The sequence below is a fragment of the Lampetra fluviatilis genome, chromosome 23 (genome assembly GCF_964198595.1).
Source record: "Lampetra fluviatilis chromosome 23, kcLamFluv1.1, whole genome shotgun sequence".
Lineage (NCBI taxonomy): Eukaryota > Metazoa > Chordata > Hyperoartia > Petromyzontiformes > Petromyzontidae > Lampetra > Lampetra fluviatilis.
In genome coordinates this window covers 10,627,213-10,646,188 of record NC_136297.1, presented here as the reverse complement: position 1 = coordinate 10,646,188, position 18,976 = coordinate 10,627,213, and the positions used below count along the sequence as shown (strand labels likewise).

The following is an 18,976-nucleotide window of genomic DNA, read 5'->3' as shown; positions in this document are numbered from 1 at the left end:
CTCTGAGTGATTTTTCAACAAAAGGCACAATATTACTTATTTTTTTATATGCCAGAGGGGGGTTCGGGGCCAGATTCCTGGCCATATGAGCCAAATCCCAAAATCTTAATGTGGGTTTGTCGGTCACACGGCCAGGCCAGTTTACTTGGCTCCAAAGAGTTTTAAATTTAGAAATCTGTGGGAGCACCTCGAAGAAGTTATTGTGTCTGGATCTGCTTGCCTGGTAGCGAGTGCGCCCTTGTATGCTCCCTCGGCTGCTCCCTCTTCCGCATATTTCTTTATTTTTAAAAAATCGTTACATTTAAAATGTGTAAATGAGCCACCTCTCGATCAAGCCTCACTTGAATGCTCCAGGAGCCGCATGCAGCTCGTGTGCCACAGGTTGGCAACCCCCTCTTCATCGCTCATCGGATTTCTCCAGGATAAATAAAGATTCAAATTCTGACATGAAGTGCATGCCAACTGTATGTGTGTATAGCCATTGTAATAATAATTACAGCACTAAGTCGATCTACTGCTGGGTGAAGGCCCTCGTAAGGATTGTTCGATCGTACTTTACCACGCTGGTTCGTGCAGTTCGGTGAGAGGGAGTGCCTAGGAATGGTTACGGTTCTAATTTTTTATTTGAAATATTTCACCTGAGAAATCCCTTGAGATGAAACATGGCATTTGCAAGGGTGTGCTGGGTGTATCGCTCGCTCGCTCACCATTGTTGATTTTTTTGTTTATAATTGTGACCGGGATTCAAACTCGGGTCGCCGTGTTCATCGTGTGGCGCGATAACCCACTGTGCCACCGCTCTAGCCCCCATGTGTCATTTGCATGAATGAGTTTATTATGCGCGTTGGCATTTCTGTTGTGTTTGTGACGTGCATTTGCCGTTGTTAGTGTTATGCAATTTTACCAGAAGTTTGCACGCTTGTTGTTTTCGTTATTGCCCGTGTGTCGCTTTTGCGTAGCATTGATACATGCAGCAGCACAACCGTGAGCTACTGACGCAAAGCCTGAGGCTCGGAGCCAGAGCATGTGACTCCCTACCTGCCAACAAGGCAAACATGGCTTTATAACTGGCAGGACCGAGGTAGAAACGTGCGTTTCGGAGTATTTGGCTGCTATAAATTTACACGCGGATAAGCCACTAAGTTGAGCTATCATTTGTGGCCTGGTCGCTTCTGAAAAAGAGCTATGCAGCTTAATGGGCCTTACCTGGTAAAAAAAAAAGTTTATTTTTTATAGTTTAGTTTATTCTTCCGCATGCTGGCTGCCTGTCATATACAATTGGTCAGTTGTCATTTCCGCTTGAATTTGATAAATACATTCTTAGGACAAACGCACAGTGTGTACGGCTCTGAAGGTGTTTTTGTAATCTGATCATTGAACAACATTTACAATTAATCACAGGAAGAGCAAGCGTTTCCCATCGATATTTGACTGGACCTTATTGTCCAGATTATAAGATACACTTTTTTGGGAGCGCTTCTTGTAATTTGGCAGGTGTGTGTGTGTGTGTGATCATCTTACCGTGCGGAGCGTATTATAATCCGGAGTATACGGCAATTGCCTCGGTGATATGCTGCCTATCTGTGCAAGCGCACAGGGTGATTAGTCTTACATTCTCATGATTCGGGGTCAATTATCTACAAATATTTCCGGTTGACATGAGTCTCGAAGGCCAAAAAGTCCGGACCACAACTATATTTTTTAGAGACATGCGGAACGAGGACTATTTATTGATTTGCTTACAAGTTCCTTGTTTTTTTGCTTACACTTGGTTTTCTTTGGTTGGCTTGGGGAAGTAGGGAGGCTACTGTCATAATATGTTATGAGTTCTTCCCCTAAAAAATGTATAATCATGCTTCAAAGCCCTTGAAAAGATGCTGATGATGCACGATGGTTTTCCCATGCCGTATCGCTCATGGGGCTTGTGTCACCGTACTTTCACCTTGCTCGTCAGAGCAGGTTGACAAGCGCCTGAAAGTGGGGGGGGGGGGAAGGCTACGAGGTGGCGAAGAGGTGAAGGTGCCAACACCTTTGAATGCTTTGTGGGTTTTCTCCAGGCTCCCTGATTTCCTCCCACAACATACATTCACAACTTGTGGCTGGTGTTAATAGCATGATACAAACTCCGGTAAAAGGATCCTCCACATAGCCGTAACAGACTTTTGGGGAAAAGTACTATTTGCAAACTCCTCCGAAAGCCAGCACAGAACACGAGGGGGGTGTGTGTCCAGCACCTCGCCTGGCAGCCTTTATATCCTTAAGTGGCGATGTTTACATACTGCATGAGGTATTCATTTGATGCCGATCCGAACTAGGGGAGGCTCAGGACCGGTTCGGATAATCGTCACTGGTTATTGGCCGTGAGCGGGAATCGAACTCAGGTGGCCGGGTTCGTAGCGCAGCGCGCTAACCCCGCGACACTACCGCTCTCCTATTGGTCGTGTACACACATGCACACAAACTCCAACAAGATCATAAGAAGTAGCCCCACCCCCTGAACTTTTTTTGCTTTAAAAAAAGTACGTGTAATAATCAAAGAGTATAATAGTGATGACCGTGCACATTTGCTATAACCCTCTCCCTCCCCTTTGCCAAATAATCACCATGAGTGTGCGTCCAGCTGTGTCGGTGACTGTTCGGTAATTCGGTATGACTAAGCCTTAAGCGGGTCACGCGGTCACCCGTTATTAGTCGCAGAGCCACATCGGCGTTGTTTGCTTCAACGCCCGCGTTTGTTTGCCGAGTTCTGCCGTCCTAGCCGCGTTTTGCGCAGCAGTTGGAGTCGACCAGCGGCGGAGGAGCGACACGCCGCCCCGTGCCCGCTCCTGACACCACAACCCGAGGCTCCGCGTGGGAGTCAACGGTGGAGCGACGGAGCGGGGCTATTTTAAATATAACGATGCACGCGCACCTAAGGATCTCACTGCAACCCCCACACTGCTGACTTTACGTGACATTACACTGTACAGCTCAGGCACAGTGCCATATGTTATCCATCCGTCTATCTATCCGTTTGTCCGGCCAGCCAGTCGCTTGTCTGTCTGTCCTTCTGTCCGTCTACTGGTTGGTCTTTGGTCCATCAATATATTTTTACATCTATACATCTTTATACGTATCTGTCCATACATCCCATATTTTGTCTATCCGTCCGTTTATCTGACTGACCATTCACCCAACTGTCTGTATTTCTGTCTGTCTTCTGGTCTGTCTACACTCTCCTTCAATATATTTTTACAATCATCCATCTGTCCATGTAAAAATTAATTAAGTTGTTCATCTGTTAATACATCCACCAACCCATGCATCCAATGATCTGTTCATCCGTTAAAATCGGTTGTAAACGGCACGATACTCCACGTGGAACGATGAGTTTATGAATCGACGATCGATCTTTCAATAAGTATCATCCACTATCGTTACATTTGGGATGATGGTGTGAACGACACTGTACAAACCAGACAGAGGTAAACGTTTTATTTACCGAATCGTGATTCCCAGAATTGGGACAATTCATGAAATTGCGGCATTTGTGTGGAGGGTGATTTGTAGCGTGCCGCCTTTGCCTGCCGTGTCGGGCCACGTTCCCAGCGTCTCAAACCCATGCACACCCACGGCGCTCGGACGACAATCGCCCACCAGGAGACGGCTGTAAATCTGACGGGGGACCCCCACATCGTGCAGGCATGGGCCCCTTCCACACCATGCTGATTAAATCGTCTGGGCCTGGCTACTGGGACTTTGAATGCATTGCACCGTTCCAACGGTTTGAATTTTTTTATCCTTTACAACTAATGTTCGAAAGTGTTAAAGCAATAGCTCTATCCACCCGTCTTTCATGTGTCAAGTCAAAAGTGATGTCTTGCTCAAATGTGCATAGCGGTGGTGTCCGCATTCCCCTCTGAATTTCATTGCGCGAGTGAAAGAAATTCCACATTCCTTTGGTGGGGACGAGTCTGTCCATAGGCAACCCCACGCCCCTGACAATTAGCACGGTTGTCTACGTATGGTGCGAAAGAAGTCCAACAACATACATACAAACCACTTCCCCACAAAGCTGTACTGGTTTTAGTCGCCTCCAATGGATTGTCCGCCGAGTCAACGCCAGCAAGGATTTGAACTCGGGAGCCTTCCCATTACGAGCCGCTCACCCAACTGCTGAGCCCATCTGGCTGGCCACAGACCCCATGTCTGTAACACGGGGTCACGAGAACTCTCTGAAAGCTGTTCCAATGCAAGTGAAATTTTATTTGGAAATTGCGATGCTGTTAGAGACGTATGCAAGAGAAAACCACCCAAATCGATGCAAGGGTTGCCCAAAGCTAAAAGAAAGCAGTGTGAAATGGATCGGCTCATTTGGTCAAGGCGATGATGTCACGCACCGTGCACCATGTGACGACGCCGTGCGACTTGGAAGGTGATGATATTACCGCCGATTAAATGCTTCCGATGAAAAACGAACGTCGGAATACATCGCAGAAACCATGGAATGCATGATTTGTCCTCGTTTTCCCTCCCGGTGTACTGCATTCGTATTGCGTCGCCGGTATGTCACGAGCTGATTTGGCATGATCGCTCACGGAGAGCAGTGCACCACGCTGTGTCAGAAAATGGCCGCAGAAGCTGACGTCACAGACTTCCTTCAAAAGTCCCTCTCCGTTGTGCAGCGGTGGAAACGCAGCGCGTGGATGACACCATGCAGTTAGTCTGGTCCAGCATGATCTCCACACGGGTGTTGGAGGAATGGGTGAGTGAAGTTGACGGGAGCCGTCACCCTGGTGTTGTTGCTTGTTGGTGGTGGTGGTGGTAGCGCGCCGCTCGCTCTCTTCCGTGTGAACTGCCGGGTTATTCCGGGCTGCCCGTCACAGGAGGCCAAGACCACCCAGGTGCCCAGAGCTCCGTAGGACGTGACGCGTTTTTAATTCCGAGCCTGGTGGGGGGGGGGTTTGGAGGGGGGCCGTAAAAGCGGCCGCCTTTGCCCATGGACATCGGTTGCCAGGGGAGGCAGTGTTTGAAATGAAGAGGAAAAGGTCAACATTCCCTGAAACCTGCACTACACCCAGCGCCCCCCACCTTGTGACATGTAACCATGAGGAGTGCGAGCGTTTGTGCGTGCAGTGTTAAAGTTAAACTTTGTAGACGTTTTAAAAGCTCGGGCATGGTGGAACATGCCCGAGAGCCCAACGATTTGGAGGCAAAAGAAGCCGCAGTTGGCTCGCGGAAGATCTTTTGAAACTGCCACGCTACTCTTTGGGCCACAATTAGTGTTTGGGGAGATGGCAGTACAGTAGAGCAAGTGAGTCTGCGAGTTCCGTCCGAACCTTTCGGGTGTTATTCCCCCACTCACGCACGGGTGCCACGGTGGCGAGATGTTAACTACTTCGTCTGGTATACAGGAGGTCATGGGTTCGATCCCGACCCTGACGTCTGCTGTATATTTGCAGTTTGCGTGTCTCTCTCTCTCTCCGTGGTTGCGTGGATTTTTCCCCGGGTCCTCCGGTTTCTCCCTCCACATTTAGAATCAACATCGCGCGTTTAGAGTATTTGTCTGCTATAAATGTCCACGTGATAAGCCACTTCGTTGAGCTATCGTTTGTGGCAACGTTGCTTCTGGTTGAAGAAAGCGCCAGGTGTAAGGGGCAGTGCGGGTTCATCCTTTCAACAATCGTTGTGCCGCGTTCATTCATCCGCACGTGAGTGATGGAACGGAGTCTCCTGCAGTCAATAGGCAAGCAATGATTAACCCCCCCGCCCCCCCCCCAGTAATTGTATGAATCGTCGTGCATGACTCTGGGTTGCGATTTGATTCAACAATTGATTTTTGTCTCGTTTGTTTTGTCTGTCTGGTTAGCCCTGTCTCGCCCTTTTTGCTTGTTTTCCTCGATATTATTCTTATTATTCGCGCGAATTGGTAAAAAAAAAATTGCATCATCTATTGCGCACGAACAACGCCGAACGAAATACTTTGTTTTGCGGTGGAGATTTTACGGGATGCCTGCAGATGTGTCTTGATTTGTGGTGGAAGTTTATCTGCTACGCTGCGGTTAGATCCCAGCGCCTGTCATGAAAATAACCCCAGTTAGCGAGAATCTTTTCCACTGCTCCCTGGTTCGCACGCCCCCTTGCTCGCCCAGTTCCGACCCTGTAGCATAAGCGCTCACGATCCTAGTCCAGATAGCACGGTTGGCTGCTCACTGTGCGAAAGAAGTTCAACATACAGTTCACTTGTTGGTGCCACCTAAGGTGGCATTAATTTAATGTTTTGTGGCCAGTGACAGAGAATTCTGTGATTTTGGTTATGAGCGGGGTTTGCAAATAAATGTATCATACGCCGTGTAATTAAATTGGTACCACTAATGTTTTGCTGCCTTTAGGTGGTGCCAATTTCTGCCCTGGCACGTGGGCTAATAGCCCCATGTTGGCACATCCGTTAAGCTGCTGCGGAGGTTTTCGCTGTTGTGTTTTGGCTGTTGTGTGTTTCACCGTTGCGCTATTGGGTTTTCACTTTTGTGCCGTTGTTGTGTTTTTCGCAGTTGTGTTTTTGCTTGCCTGCTGTTGTCTTTTTCGCCGTTGTGCTGGAGCTCTCCTGTGTGTAATTTCGGGTTGCGCCGTGCGTTGTTCGGCACGGCGTTCCGACGTTTCGCTGCATGTGCCACGGGCTTCTTTTCAGAAGGAGAGGGGAGAGAGTTGTGAACTTTCCCGTCTTGTCTGATGGGTTTGCCCGCGTAAAATCATTTTTAGCTCGCCTTCCAGAGAGGGGTCCGCCAGTAAAACTGACGCGAGGCTGTGAAAATGTACACTGCTCTGCTGTTTGATGTCTGTTTTCTCACTGCGCCATGCGCATAAGTGCTCCATCTGCTTCCCCGGTTCGCTTCGGGTCTCGAAGCAAAGCGATTACGCAATACTCTTTGCTCGTTCATTCACCCCATGTCAAACGCAAGAAACCTGAGACGGTCCGCCCATATAATTGCCTTGTAACCATCCCATGAACAGGAATTCGAGTAGGTTGCCAGAGCGTTTTGCCGTGGCAGCGCCAGCGTTTTTGTTTCCTCCCTTAACGTTGTAAAATCTTCCGTCCCAAAAAAAAATATCATGGAGCCGAAGATTCGCGCTGCATAAGACTGCATTTGTAAATGTAATTTGTAACTTTTATCCTTACCCATGTATCGACAGTTCAATTTTACCGAGTGGTTGTGTTGTCTTGGTGTGGTCTGGGACTGTTCTTGCTTTCCCAAGCTTTGGACTTGGCGTACTTATGCAATTGGAACGAATATACTTTATCTATTTTACCAATTAATTTTTAGTGATTTGCTTACCGTAGGTGTGCTTTGCAGTCAGTCCTACCATTTGTGTTCGTTTTTCGTAACGTTCTGACCTGCCCTGACTGGACATCTGTGAAAAATAGCTTCATAGCTCATCGGATTTATCCAGGATTAGGTAAAGATTCTGATTCTGACTGTTGCAACTGACCACCATGTGGCTTTACGTAATTGAGCTCGTCATTCTTCACAGTATATCACCGTTGCAATTCGTGTCATCCATCGTTGTCATGATCATCGGCAGGTTGTTCGCCCTCGCGGAATGCTTCGGACTCGTATTTTTGCATGCACACGTGGCATTGAAACCAGACCAGAAGTTGACGGTTATCCTGGGGACTTTCTGAAATCTCGATACGATTTTGTGCGCGTCACCAGCGCCACGGTGGACACGTGGAGATGAGACCAGACTTCGAGAGGGATGAAATATTCCTACTACCGCGTGCGCTTGTACTTTATCAACCGATCTCAAAACTATTGTCCAACTTTAATTATTTAATAATGGAAGAACACCTTTTGTGGACATGCTGTGTTTCGGCGTGAATCACGCTCGCGTGTGTCATGTTATGTGACATCACAGTGACGCGAGATGTATTCGTGCAAATGTGCAGAGTCACTGAACTGGGTTTTGTCGAGGGGGCGAGTGAGAGAATGAGAGAGAGAGAGAATTCGGAATGTTGGATTGGGTGTGGGGGGGGTGACAGCTGATTGGAGGAGAGGCCCCGGACAGTTTTTATAGAACTGGTTTCACAAGCCTGGAAAGATTTGGTGGGGTGAGCCATTTCACCAGCCAGCCAAAGCCACAGTGCAACATTCCACCGCCACTAGAACTTTCCAGTGAACTTTTCTTAGATATTGTTACAAAACATCGGGCAGATTTCTTTTAGCGTCGTTGATGTCTTGCACATCAGGTGTGTGTGTGTGATAGGTTTCGCTAAAATCCACTCGCTAGCTCCTGACGCACGCATCGGATCATGCGCGTGTACGATTGGATTATTTTGCGTGTATATTTGTTTTTCACGTCGAATGTAATCGGGGTCACGTAAACCCCACCGCAGCAGCCACCCCGAGGCCACTATATGTTCGCAGCAATTACTGTAAGATAAAAATAACTTTTAATCGATTTCTTGAAATTTGCATCGCAAACGCGAATCGTGGCAATCGGCGTATTCCCCTTTTTTTAGCGTCGCGTGCCTCGCTCGGCGTGTTTTCGTACCGTGAACAACCCAAAAAAAAGTTTGTTACAAAAGTTATTTTTTTTATATCCATAAAAAAGTACCACATGGTTAGAAAGGCCCCAGAACTCGCCCACCATGTAAATCCACATGTGCTTTTTGTTACGCAACACCATCAAACCGCAGCATTCTAAAGACTTTCGCGTTTCGTTTGGATTCTTGTTTTTTTTTTGGGAGTAAAAGAAACTAGCGCTGAGTTTCGCTTGGCAGTTTTTGGTGGGGGGTGGTGGGGGTTGTTTTCTCCGAGTGGGAGATTACGCGGTTTATGAAAAAAAATGTGCCAAGAAGCATGGATAAATGAAAGCACGCTTGCAAAAAAATACACCAAGAGAAAGACGAGAGGAACGGACAAAGGATTGGGAAAAACAACCGCAAATAATTTGAATCTGCGTTTTGACGGCCGCGTTAGGAACAGCAAGTGGCGGGGGGGGGGGGCCTCTGGGCCAGGACACGTGATGCCGAGCCGGAGACGATGGCCAACGGACGAGACTGGTGACGGATTGGCTGCCAAAGGAAGGCTTGGATCAAAATTACGCCCGTGTGGAGGTGGTGGAGGGGAACAAAACTCAGGAGTTTTAGCAATTTAATTTTCTCTTCGGAGTCGTTCAAAAGCGACATGCCCCGGAGTTATGGCGATCGCTTTTAAACGCATTCAATTGCCGTACCATGTGCCGTGTGTGTATACTTGAAGAGGCCTTGTGCAAATGTTGCAAGGTTTTTTTTTTTGAGCGGTCCACTCTGATGCGGCTACAGCAGAACAATTTTTCCGTTGTTTACATATCGTTTGCTGCTTTCTAAACACGCACACGGTAACAATGCAATACTGTATATATCACAACAGCCGCAATTCGTCGCAAAGGGGCGGTGATGTCATCACGGCGCTTGTGCCAGGCTGGGAGCACTTTGAGACCTCGTGAAGTATTCGAAGGCTCGCCGCTGGCAGGAGTTCACGGGACACCTAGGTGCAATCGATGGGTTGACCGAGATGACTGGCAGATAAGCATCTCTATCTGCAGGTTTCCCTCGCTCTGCGGGGTGGTAGTAGTAGTAGATGCGTTCCAAAAGAAATTGGCCCATGAGGAGACAGCGGCCTGCCGAGTAGCACACACAGCGCACACAGCACACACGCAGTTCACAAACAAATGTTGGCCCACGTTCGGCCGCATGTAGCGTAAATTCAAACCGCCGTAGTAGGGCGGATTTTGCGTAGAAATAGATCGGCCTCGTATACAGCGCGAGATCGCACAAAAACCGGGACCCGCATCGAGCGAGGGGATATCCGTACCTAGTGCGGTGAGTCAACGGCGGCACTGGTGGGTGGGGAGGTGAAATATGGCCAGGCGTGGTGCTGGCCACATCGCATCCTCCTCATGTGCAATATTGGTCTTTTCAAGGGGCTCGCTAACCGAACTTTACCCAACAGTAAATGCTATCGGGGGAGATGTGGTGTTTTTAGTGTGTTTGCACGCGTGTGTGTGTGTGTGGTAAGCTTGCTTGTGGTCGTTGGTGTGCGCGTGTACATTATCTTAAATCGGTTACAAAGAGTAACAATACAATACAGTCCAACACAACGACGACTCGCCTCGGTAACTTTTTACATCGGCACAATTGAATCTGAAATGCGTGCAATATAAGACGATGTGATTGCATGAATCCCTTCTTTAGAAATGGGCTGTCGGTCGGGAGGAACAAATATCAAGATGTCATTCCATGACCACCTTAGCGCCGCACAAACTCCCGTGCGTTTCCTGGAGCGCGTGCGTTGGCATGTTGGGACCACTTCCGTTTCCATCCGTCCGCTCAAGCAGCTTGACCTTACCCAGCAGGGCTCGTGGTGTCAATGTGAGAAAACGAACCATCTGCAGGTCTCTTGTGAGATGCCGCCAGGTGATTTGGTGGCCGCATTCTGGCCACATTCTGGCCGCTTGTGGGCCGTGTGCATGCCGCACTACCGGCTACCTATTGATCAAATCTGTGCCTCCAGCATGATTCCTCTGCGCAGATTCTTGAGCACGGTTTGGCCACATCCTTGCCACATTTAGTCTACTTCTGGGCCCCTTCCAAACTACCACTTGGCACCCTCACTGAGGCCACCTTTACCCCCAAGCTCTCATTCTCTTCAAACACATCACGACCCCTTACCTCCAGCTGCACGCAACATCTCGCGCATCCGCTAATTTTCGTACCCCCAGCTGCCGCTGAAATCCTCATCCGTGCCTCTGTCACCATCCCGACTCGAATGTTGCAACTCCTCCAAACTCGAGTGGATCCAAAATGCCATTGCCAGACTTCTCACCATCACCCTGTAAACAACCAAACCACATCACCTCAATACCCCGGTTCTTTCGCTAGCTTCCCCAAATCTAGTCCCGGATCAACTTCATGATCGTACTCGCCCACATCAAGTTCCTTCGTGGAGTCTCCCCTGCTCACCCTCTCTCCTCTAAGCTCACTCCCAAGTCTCCCCTCCAGCCAATTCCTTACCCCAGCTGCCGCCGAAACCCTCATCCATGCCTCCGTCACCTTCCCGACCTCGAATATTGCAACTCCTCCCAACTCGGGCGGAACCAAAATGCCGCTGCCAGACTTCTCACCGGCCACCTGTAAGCGAGGAGACCACATCACCACAACACCACAACACCCAGTTATTTTTGCTGGCTTCCCCCAATCTAGTCCTGGATGAATTTCAAGATCGTACTCGCCCACGTCAAGGTCCTCCGTGGATTCTGCCCTCCTCACCCTCTCTCTTCTCATCTCACTCGCCAAGTCTCTCCTCCAGCAACCAATGCTCCCTGACGAGGCCCCCAGTAGTCAACCTCCGCTCGGTGGGAGGTCGCTTACTCTCCTCGGCCACGACCCCCTGCCCCGTGATCGCAAGCGGTTTCCCACCGGTCGTCCACGCTGCAGACTCACCCTGTTGTTCTCCGCACCTGGCCCTCACAGTGATGACATCATCTCTCTCGCTCTATTTAAGATCGGAAGCCGGAAAACTTCTTCAAAATTCTAGCAAAAAAAACGTTGTACTCAAATGATAAATGTTTGTGGGTTTACTCTCCAACACACCGGTGTGCTGAAGTAACTAATTGGCCCCTTTTGTTTATGTGACTATCTTACTTATTGGTTGTTGGGTAGTGGTGGGTTAATGGCACCGTTAGACTTTCGAGATCTAACCCAAAAAAACCTTTATGATGAACAGACCCTGAGTTTTCTTTTATCGAACGAGTGCTGCTGGTAAAGGCCATGGCAACCCATGGGTTCCCTGAAAAATACTTATAATATTTTATGCGGAGAACAAATATGGGAAGGTAGGTGTTTTTATCACGTAGGCTTTAGTGACCAATATCATCCATAATACAAGTGTTTTGGGTTAGATCGCATAAATATATGAATGTGTCGTTAAACCCACCACCACCCGACACAGCCATTTAGTCAGGTTTCTCACGTAAACAGAACATGCCAATTCGTAACGAGTACAGTACACCGGTTTGTTGGAGTACAAAGCCGCAACATTTACAATCTGAGTACTCGGATTTGGTATGTTCTGTTTACGTGACAAACCTTACTAATTGTCTGTTGGGTGGTGGCGGTTTTAACGACACATTTATATATTTACCTGTATGATGGAGGTGTTTTTTATTTACGCGATCTAATCAATGAAATAAACACCCTTTATTTTGAATAATATTTGGTATCAAGCCTACGTGTTAAACTCCCTGCCTCTGTTCAAGTCCAGACTCGGAGACCTTCCTCCATCTATTCATCTGTCAATCACCGGGACTGCCCCCTCTGCTCTGTCGAGGAAATGCGCCAAACTGTTTCCGCAAACTCTGTTGCTCTGTGTTTTAATCGCTGTGCAAAGCCACATTGTAGTTGTACATATACGTCGTGTTGAATAGCCTGCCCTCGTGGGCATGGCCTGCTTGCTCGCTGGACCGTTTTGGACCGGGAGCAATGAGCTTTGACGCTGATGAAGGAGCTCGGGTGACTGTCACGAGGAAATGATCAGCTGTGTGCATCTCGCAGAATCGTCAAAATCTGGCAATTTCATCGGCGTTTGTTTAAGCAAGCCTCATTCTGCTGATGAGACACTGATGGTTGAAACCAGTCCAGAATTTGCTTGTGTTGGAACCAATGCTGCTGAAATGATGCACTCCCAGAAGGCCACGTGGCTTATAGGATGTGTGTAATAAAACCTACTGTTTATGGTGGGACAGATATGGGGAGCCATTGTCTGATCATATATTTTGTATACAAATCGATTACCATGGTATGTCTGTTTCCGATATACGTCTTTCGACGTATAAAAATTTTATTTTCACACAACGCATCGGCGCCACGGCCTTCTGTGAGAGTCCATAATTTAGGCAGCATTTATTAAGTAAAACGTGCAAACGCTGTACTGGTTTCGACACAGTGTCTCATCAGCAATAGTCGGGCTTGTTTGAATCGATCCTGGCAAACTGCCAGATGTTATCGGCAAAGGGGCTCTCGCTTGAAGATGTGCAGTCCTTAGTTCGCCAGCAAAGTTATTGCACAATACAACGTGACCCCATCTTCTTGGTTTTTTCGGTAAAGTCACGTAGAAGGGAAGTAATAAAATAATAAAAATAAAACATAATAAAATGAAACAATTCTTAGTGAGAATTGTTTCATTTTATTATGTTTTATTTTTATTATTTTATTACTTCCCTTCTACGTGACTTTACCGAAAAAACCAAGAAGATGAATCCCTGCAGTCACGAAAGCTTTAAATCGAAACGTGACCCCACTTCGTGTCGTCGTGGAGGATTTAAATAACAAACTAGATAACGGTGCGATATGTGTCCGGTCATTTCTGTCCTGCTCGGTCGACCAAACGTGCACCCCGGTGACCTGCCCAGCCCGGCTCCTGACCTCACCGTTAACCTGCCTGTGTATGGCTTATCTCGTGCTACCGTTTAAGTCATTGAGTACTTAATACATCACCTATTCATTATCTTTTACACGCTTTTCAGCTAGGGGTTGAAAGCATGAATGCATTAACTCCATCTGTATTTCCATCTGTCTAAGCGGAGGGAGAGTGGGCGCGTGGGAGGGTGGAAGCATGATAATGTGTATGAATATGATGATTCGATACGAAGGAAATTTTAATGTAAAGGTGTATGTGTTGAAGCGCATCTGAAAGCGCGCAATGCGGTAACCATCTTTGTTCGATGGAGAGCCACCGTACACACACACACACAGTGCACAACAAAAGTTGTGTTGCCATTTTGGATATATCCTCAGAGTAAACCGGTGAAATTCACGTTTCGAAATTGTTTTTGTTATTAACAAGAAGGGAACTCGGGAGACACAGGGATAAGAGTTTAATTCGCAATCGGAACCTGGGTCACTAACATGAGCAGAGCAAAGCAAGGCAAAGTATTGCAATGACACGAACTGACATCAGAAAAAAAAAACAAATGAGTGCATCGCGTGAGCTTTCGAGAAAATATTACATTAATCCCAGCGGCACAAATTGGCCTCTGGCAGATGACGCCCGGGACTGGTCCCAGCACAAGATACAAAAACGAAGCCTCAGAAACATGACGCATTAAGCAAGTATAGGGTGACTTTTAGTACAAACATGTAAACAAGCCAGGATATCCATCAATTGGAATTGCAAGTGCAGTTATTGTAAATAATCGACCGTTTTAAGCATCGGGCTGTGAGTTAGATGGGAAAGTAACCGAGGGACACAATTTGAAGCGATGGAATTCCAGGCGATTGGGGGCATTAGTGGAGGGAACGTGTGGTGAGGAGACCTAAAACAGAAAATCCAACCCAATGCCATTACAATCAAGAGATGATTCAAATGACAGGAATGGAAACAGAAACACCATCCCAAAAACAAACATCGAATGTGTGCCAAGGCCAAGGTTCGTGGAACGGCCGCTGGGCAGCGGAGAGAGCAGGTCAACAGAAGTTGGTGGTGGTAGTGGTGAGCGCGCTGTGTGTGTGTGTGTGACACACGGGTGTTTTGTTTGAACGGGGTGCAGCGATCGTTTAATCGCGTGCAGCTGAGATGTTTAAGCCCCTCGGACCCTCGTCCCGTGCTCCGTCCTTCACTTTTTCTTTTGTGAATCTTGTTTTAAAAAAAAATGAGCGAGGGAGAGAATTATTGACGTAATAATAGAAAGGCCTTTGTGCACACAATTGTGAATGAACACCTCCACCGGTGCCCACCGTGTTGATCACGAGGGTTGTTTGGCGATATTTCATCACGATGGTCAGCATGGGTTGGTACCTGGTGTGGTGTGTAAACATCGCCACTGGGGAGACGAAGGTGCTAGAGCGTGGTGTTGTCCAAACCACCCCCTCGTGTGCCTTTCGCCAGCCTTCGTAGGTGCTCGCTAACAGAACTTGCCCCAACGGTCTGTTAAGGCTATACGGGGGGGATCTTTGTTTTTGGGCGGCACGGGGTGGTGGCCAGGGTTGGTTCGGACAACACTTTCCACGAATATTAGTTGTGGCCGGGAATCAAACGCGTGTCACAAGTAGCTTCTTCACTCATGGATGCCAGCACATCAATCGGACCTTTCGCCATCACTTTCCACTGCTTTGTACGGCCAGGGAACTAACACCAGGTAGCTTGTACCGTGATGCAGTGGGATAGCCACATCGACATCACATCCCACACGTGTGACAAGATCACCCGGGTAAGCGCTGTTCGTGAGCAGCTATTACAGCGCTGAATGAGTTTAGTGGCCAGCACCATGCCTGGCAGTGCCGATGTTCGCACACTCCAACGGGTATTAATTTTGGGCCGAGTCAAACCAAGACCGGTTAATATTTCCACCACTGATGTTTGCCGTAGCCCGGGAGATCAAACTCATGTCGTGGGTTTGTCGCGCAGGGCGTGAACTACTCAACTTCCGCTCCAAAAATCCCCCGTATAGCCTTTTAACAGACTGTTGGAGCAGGTGCTGTTAGTGAGCACCTATGACGTCTGACACGGTACACGGGGGTGGGTGCCCAGTGCCGATGTTTGCACTCATGTGAGGCCTGGTCGACCTAGGGGAGGCCCAGGATCCGTTCACATAATCGTCACCGGTGTTGGCCGTGAGCTGAATTGTACTCGGGTAACCGGGTTAGCGGCGCAGGGCATCGCCGACTTAAATTTCCGCTCCACACGCACACGCCGCCGTGGAGGGAAGAGAAAAAAACCACGTCATTAGTGTCCGTAAAGCGGCAGCCGTGCCCCTTCGTTGATAAGACGTCAGGGCCATAAAGATAAGACGCACCTGTTGCAGACAGGTGTGTCACACGGCGTCTGTCACCCCGGCACACGAGGGGGTGGTGTTGTCCACACCCACCCCCTCGTGTGTCTATTGCCAGCCTTCGTAGGTGCTCGCTAACAGCACTTGCCCCAACACTCTGTTAAGGCTACACGGGGGGGATCTTTGTCTTGGGGGGCACGGGGTGGTGGCCAGAATTAGTTCGGACAACACTTTCCACGAATATTATGTGTGGCCGGGAATCAAACTCACGTCACAAGTAGCTTCTTCTCGAATGGATGCTAGCACATCAATCGGACCGGACCTTTCGCCATCGCTTTCCACTGCTTTGTACGGCCAGGGAACGGAACCCCAGGTGGCTTGTACACCGTGGTGCAGTGGGCTTGCCACATCGACATCACATCCCACATACAGGTGTGTCACACGGCATCCGGTACCCCGGTCGAGCGGCCAGGCAGGGGTAACGAACGGCGTGTGACACACCTCGCCACGGCGGTGCGTGGGCGCATTTAGTTCACGTCGCAATGCTTTCCTGCGTTGGTAATTGTTTAGCGGTTCACGCTGACGGAGATGCTATCCCTCCCGATTTATAAAAATGAAACATCTCCGGGGGGGGGGGGAAAGTCGTGCGGTATAATTTTTCTTCCTTCGTGTATATGGCTGGCGTTGACGTTAATTTTAATTTGTAATCGGTTTCTCCTTGGGTTAGGTCGTCGTGTTTTAAAAAAAAGAAAATTGTGTGTGTTGTCCATCCTCCCCCACCCAACACAGCCAATTGATAAAAGTATCGCGTGAATCAAACGTGCAAACATTGTTGCTGCTTCGGAGGAGCGCCACCACCGGTGTCGTTGTCGTTGTTGTTGTTGGAAAGTACCGGTAATCTGACAACTTTGAAATGGGTACCGACGTTTCTCTGGAGGTTCCATCGAGCCGTCGTCAGATTGTTAACCGGAAGCTCGGATCTCGCGTGACACTTATAAATTTGCCGTGTCGTGCGGAGCTAAAGTTTACGACACGTGTGTTTACACGGCCACCAAACCCAAAAGAAACAAATCATGAATTATAATATTGGTCGTGAAAGTCTGAATAGAATTAAGTGAAATGCGGTCCGCAGTAGCGTAGTGGTGCATTGCCGCGTTGGCAAGATGTTAACTACCTCGCCTGGTATACAGGAGGTCGTGGGTTTGATCCCGACCCTAACGCCTGCTGCTGTATATTTGGAGTTTGTGTGTTCTCCCCGTTGTCGTCTGGATTTTTCACCGGGTCCTCCAGTATTTCCCTCCACAATTAGAATCGGCACGCGTTAAGAGCATTTGGCTGCAATACATTTCTACATGATAAGCCACTTTGTGGAGCCATCATTTGTGGCCAGGTCGCCGCTTCTGGAAAAATAACTACATCGCTCGGTGGGCCTTACCTGGTAAAATCAAAATAGTTTAAAAATAGTTGAAATAGTTTTTCAGTTTGTATTTGTGGATCGGGCGTTGAGTCATTAGATGTCCCATCGTGGTCTGTTCTGGGTGACCATCGCGCGTGCGGTTGAATTCCTCTTATCCGCGACGGTACTGGTGTGTAACCTCTTATCCGCGATTGTGCTGGCGTGTGTGTAACGTCTTATCCGCGATGGTGCTGGCGTGTGTACCCTATTTCCGCGGCTTGAGCAGAGAAGTATAAATAAGGGCAAAATAAACGGTTGCATTCGTCAAGTTTACTAAACACAAAGAAGATCATTGAGGGACCCAACCGAAAAACACTTGAGTGTGTAAACCTGGAGACTGCCTGATGGTCATCTTGACGAGTTCTCCTGATAGTATATTACAGACAGTTTATAGAGCCTCGTTGTCACAAGCAGCCTTCTTTTGCCCATGTCAGCAATTTGTTTATTGCTGGGGTTGTTTCCACCTGACGACGGGCACTTGTGTTGTGCCCGAAACGTCGTGATTTTATTTATTTTATGCCTGCGTGACTTTACCGACAGAACCAAAGAGGTATGGACCATTGCAGTCACACAAACTTCAGGTCTTGATTGATGCAGAGACCGTTAGGTGATGGTGGATGATGATGATGATGGTGACGACGATGATTGAGAGACATCTGCCTCCGTGTGTACATGATGACTTTGAGGATGATGACCTTGACGGCGACATTGATGGTGATGTGATGTGTTGTATTGTCACGGTATCGTTTCATCCGTGTGACGGAGTCTCCTGTCACCACTCTACCCCCCCCCCCGCGACCCAGACACTTGTATATTTGGAGTTTGCACGCTCTCCCCGGGGTTTGCGTGGATTTTTTTCTCCGTTTTTTTCCCCTCCACATTCGTAAACGTGCATCGAGATGAATTTCGCTGTAGTCCATTTCTACACAAGTCACTTTGTGGAGCTATCGTTTGTGGCCAGGTCGCTTCTGAAAAGGAAGCGAAATGGCTGGGTGGCCCTTACCTGGTAACATATATATATACAGTAAAACCTTGGATTGCGAGCATAATTCGTTAAGGAATCGTGTTTGTAATCCAAAGCACTCGTGTATCAGTTGTGATCACGTGACGCTCGGCAGACAAAGTGTATACGTACTACTCGTATTGCAAGACCTCGCTCGTTTATGAAATTAATATTTATTTAAAAAATGTGCTCATCTTGCAAAACACTCGTAGACCAAGTTACTCGCAATCCAAGGTTTTATTGTTTAATTTAAGTGATTTTCTTATCTTGCCTATAATTTGCGCTCCTATCGTGATTTTTCTACGATTTGTTGTTGTAACGTTCTGACCTGCCCCCTACTGGACATCTGTGAGAAGGAGTTTATAGCTCATTCGGATTCCTGATTGCGATGCCACCCCAACGCTCCGCAGGACCGGAACCGCACGCTGGACACGCACACCCCGGACCTCACGGCGTGCTTCCAGAACACGGTGCTCGTGTGGATCCCCTGCGCCTACCTCTGGGCCGCCGCTCCCCTCTACTACCTGCACCTGCGCCGACACAACCGCGGATACATCCAGTGCACGCACCTCAACCGCGCCAAGACCGTACGACTTCTCGCTCCCCCCCACCCTTCCTCTCTTGTCTGCTCCGGCTGGCAGTCGGTGTAGGTGTGTGGCTGTCAGTCTGTGTATGGGGAGCAGTAGTTGGAACGGTTAGCACGCTCCGCTACGAACCCGGTGACCCGAGTT

At 48.4% G+C, this 18,976-nt stretch overlaps 1 protein-coding gene across 1 annotated transcript in view; it reads left to right on the top strand.

The window, feature by feature from the left end:
- The window catches only part of LOC144940778 (multidrug resistance-associated protein 1-like), a 52,772-nt gene that overhangs the window by 4,512 nt on the left and 29,284 nt on the right, over positions 1–18,976 (top strand). Inside the window, exon 2 of the mRNA XM_078867180.1 lies at positions 18,656–18,832. Within this exon, the coding sequence (XP_078723306.1) occupies positions 18,656–18,832 (177 nt within the window). The remainder of the gene's footprint in view (positions 1–18,655; positions 18,833–18,976) is intronic.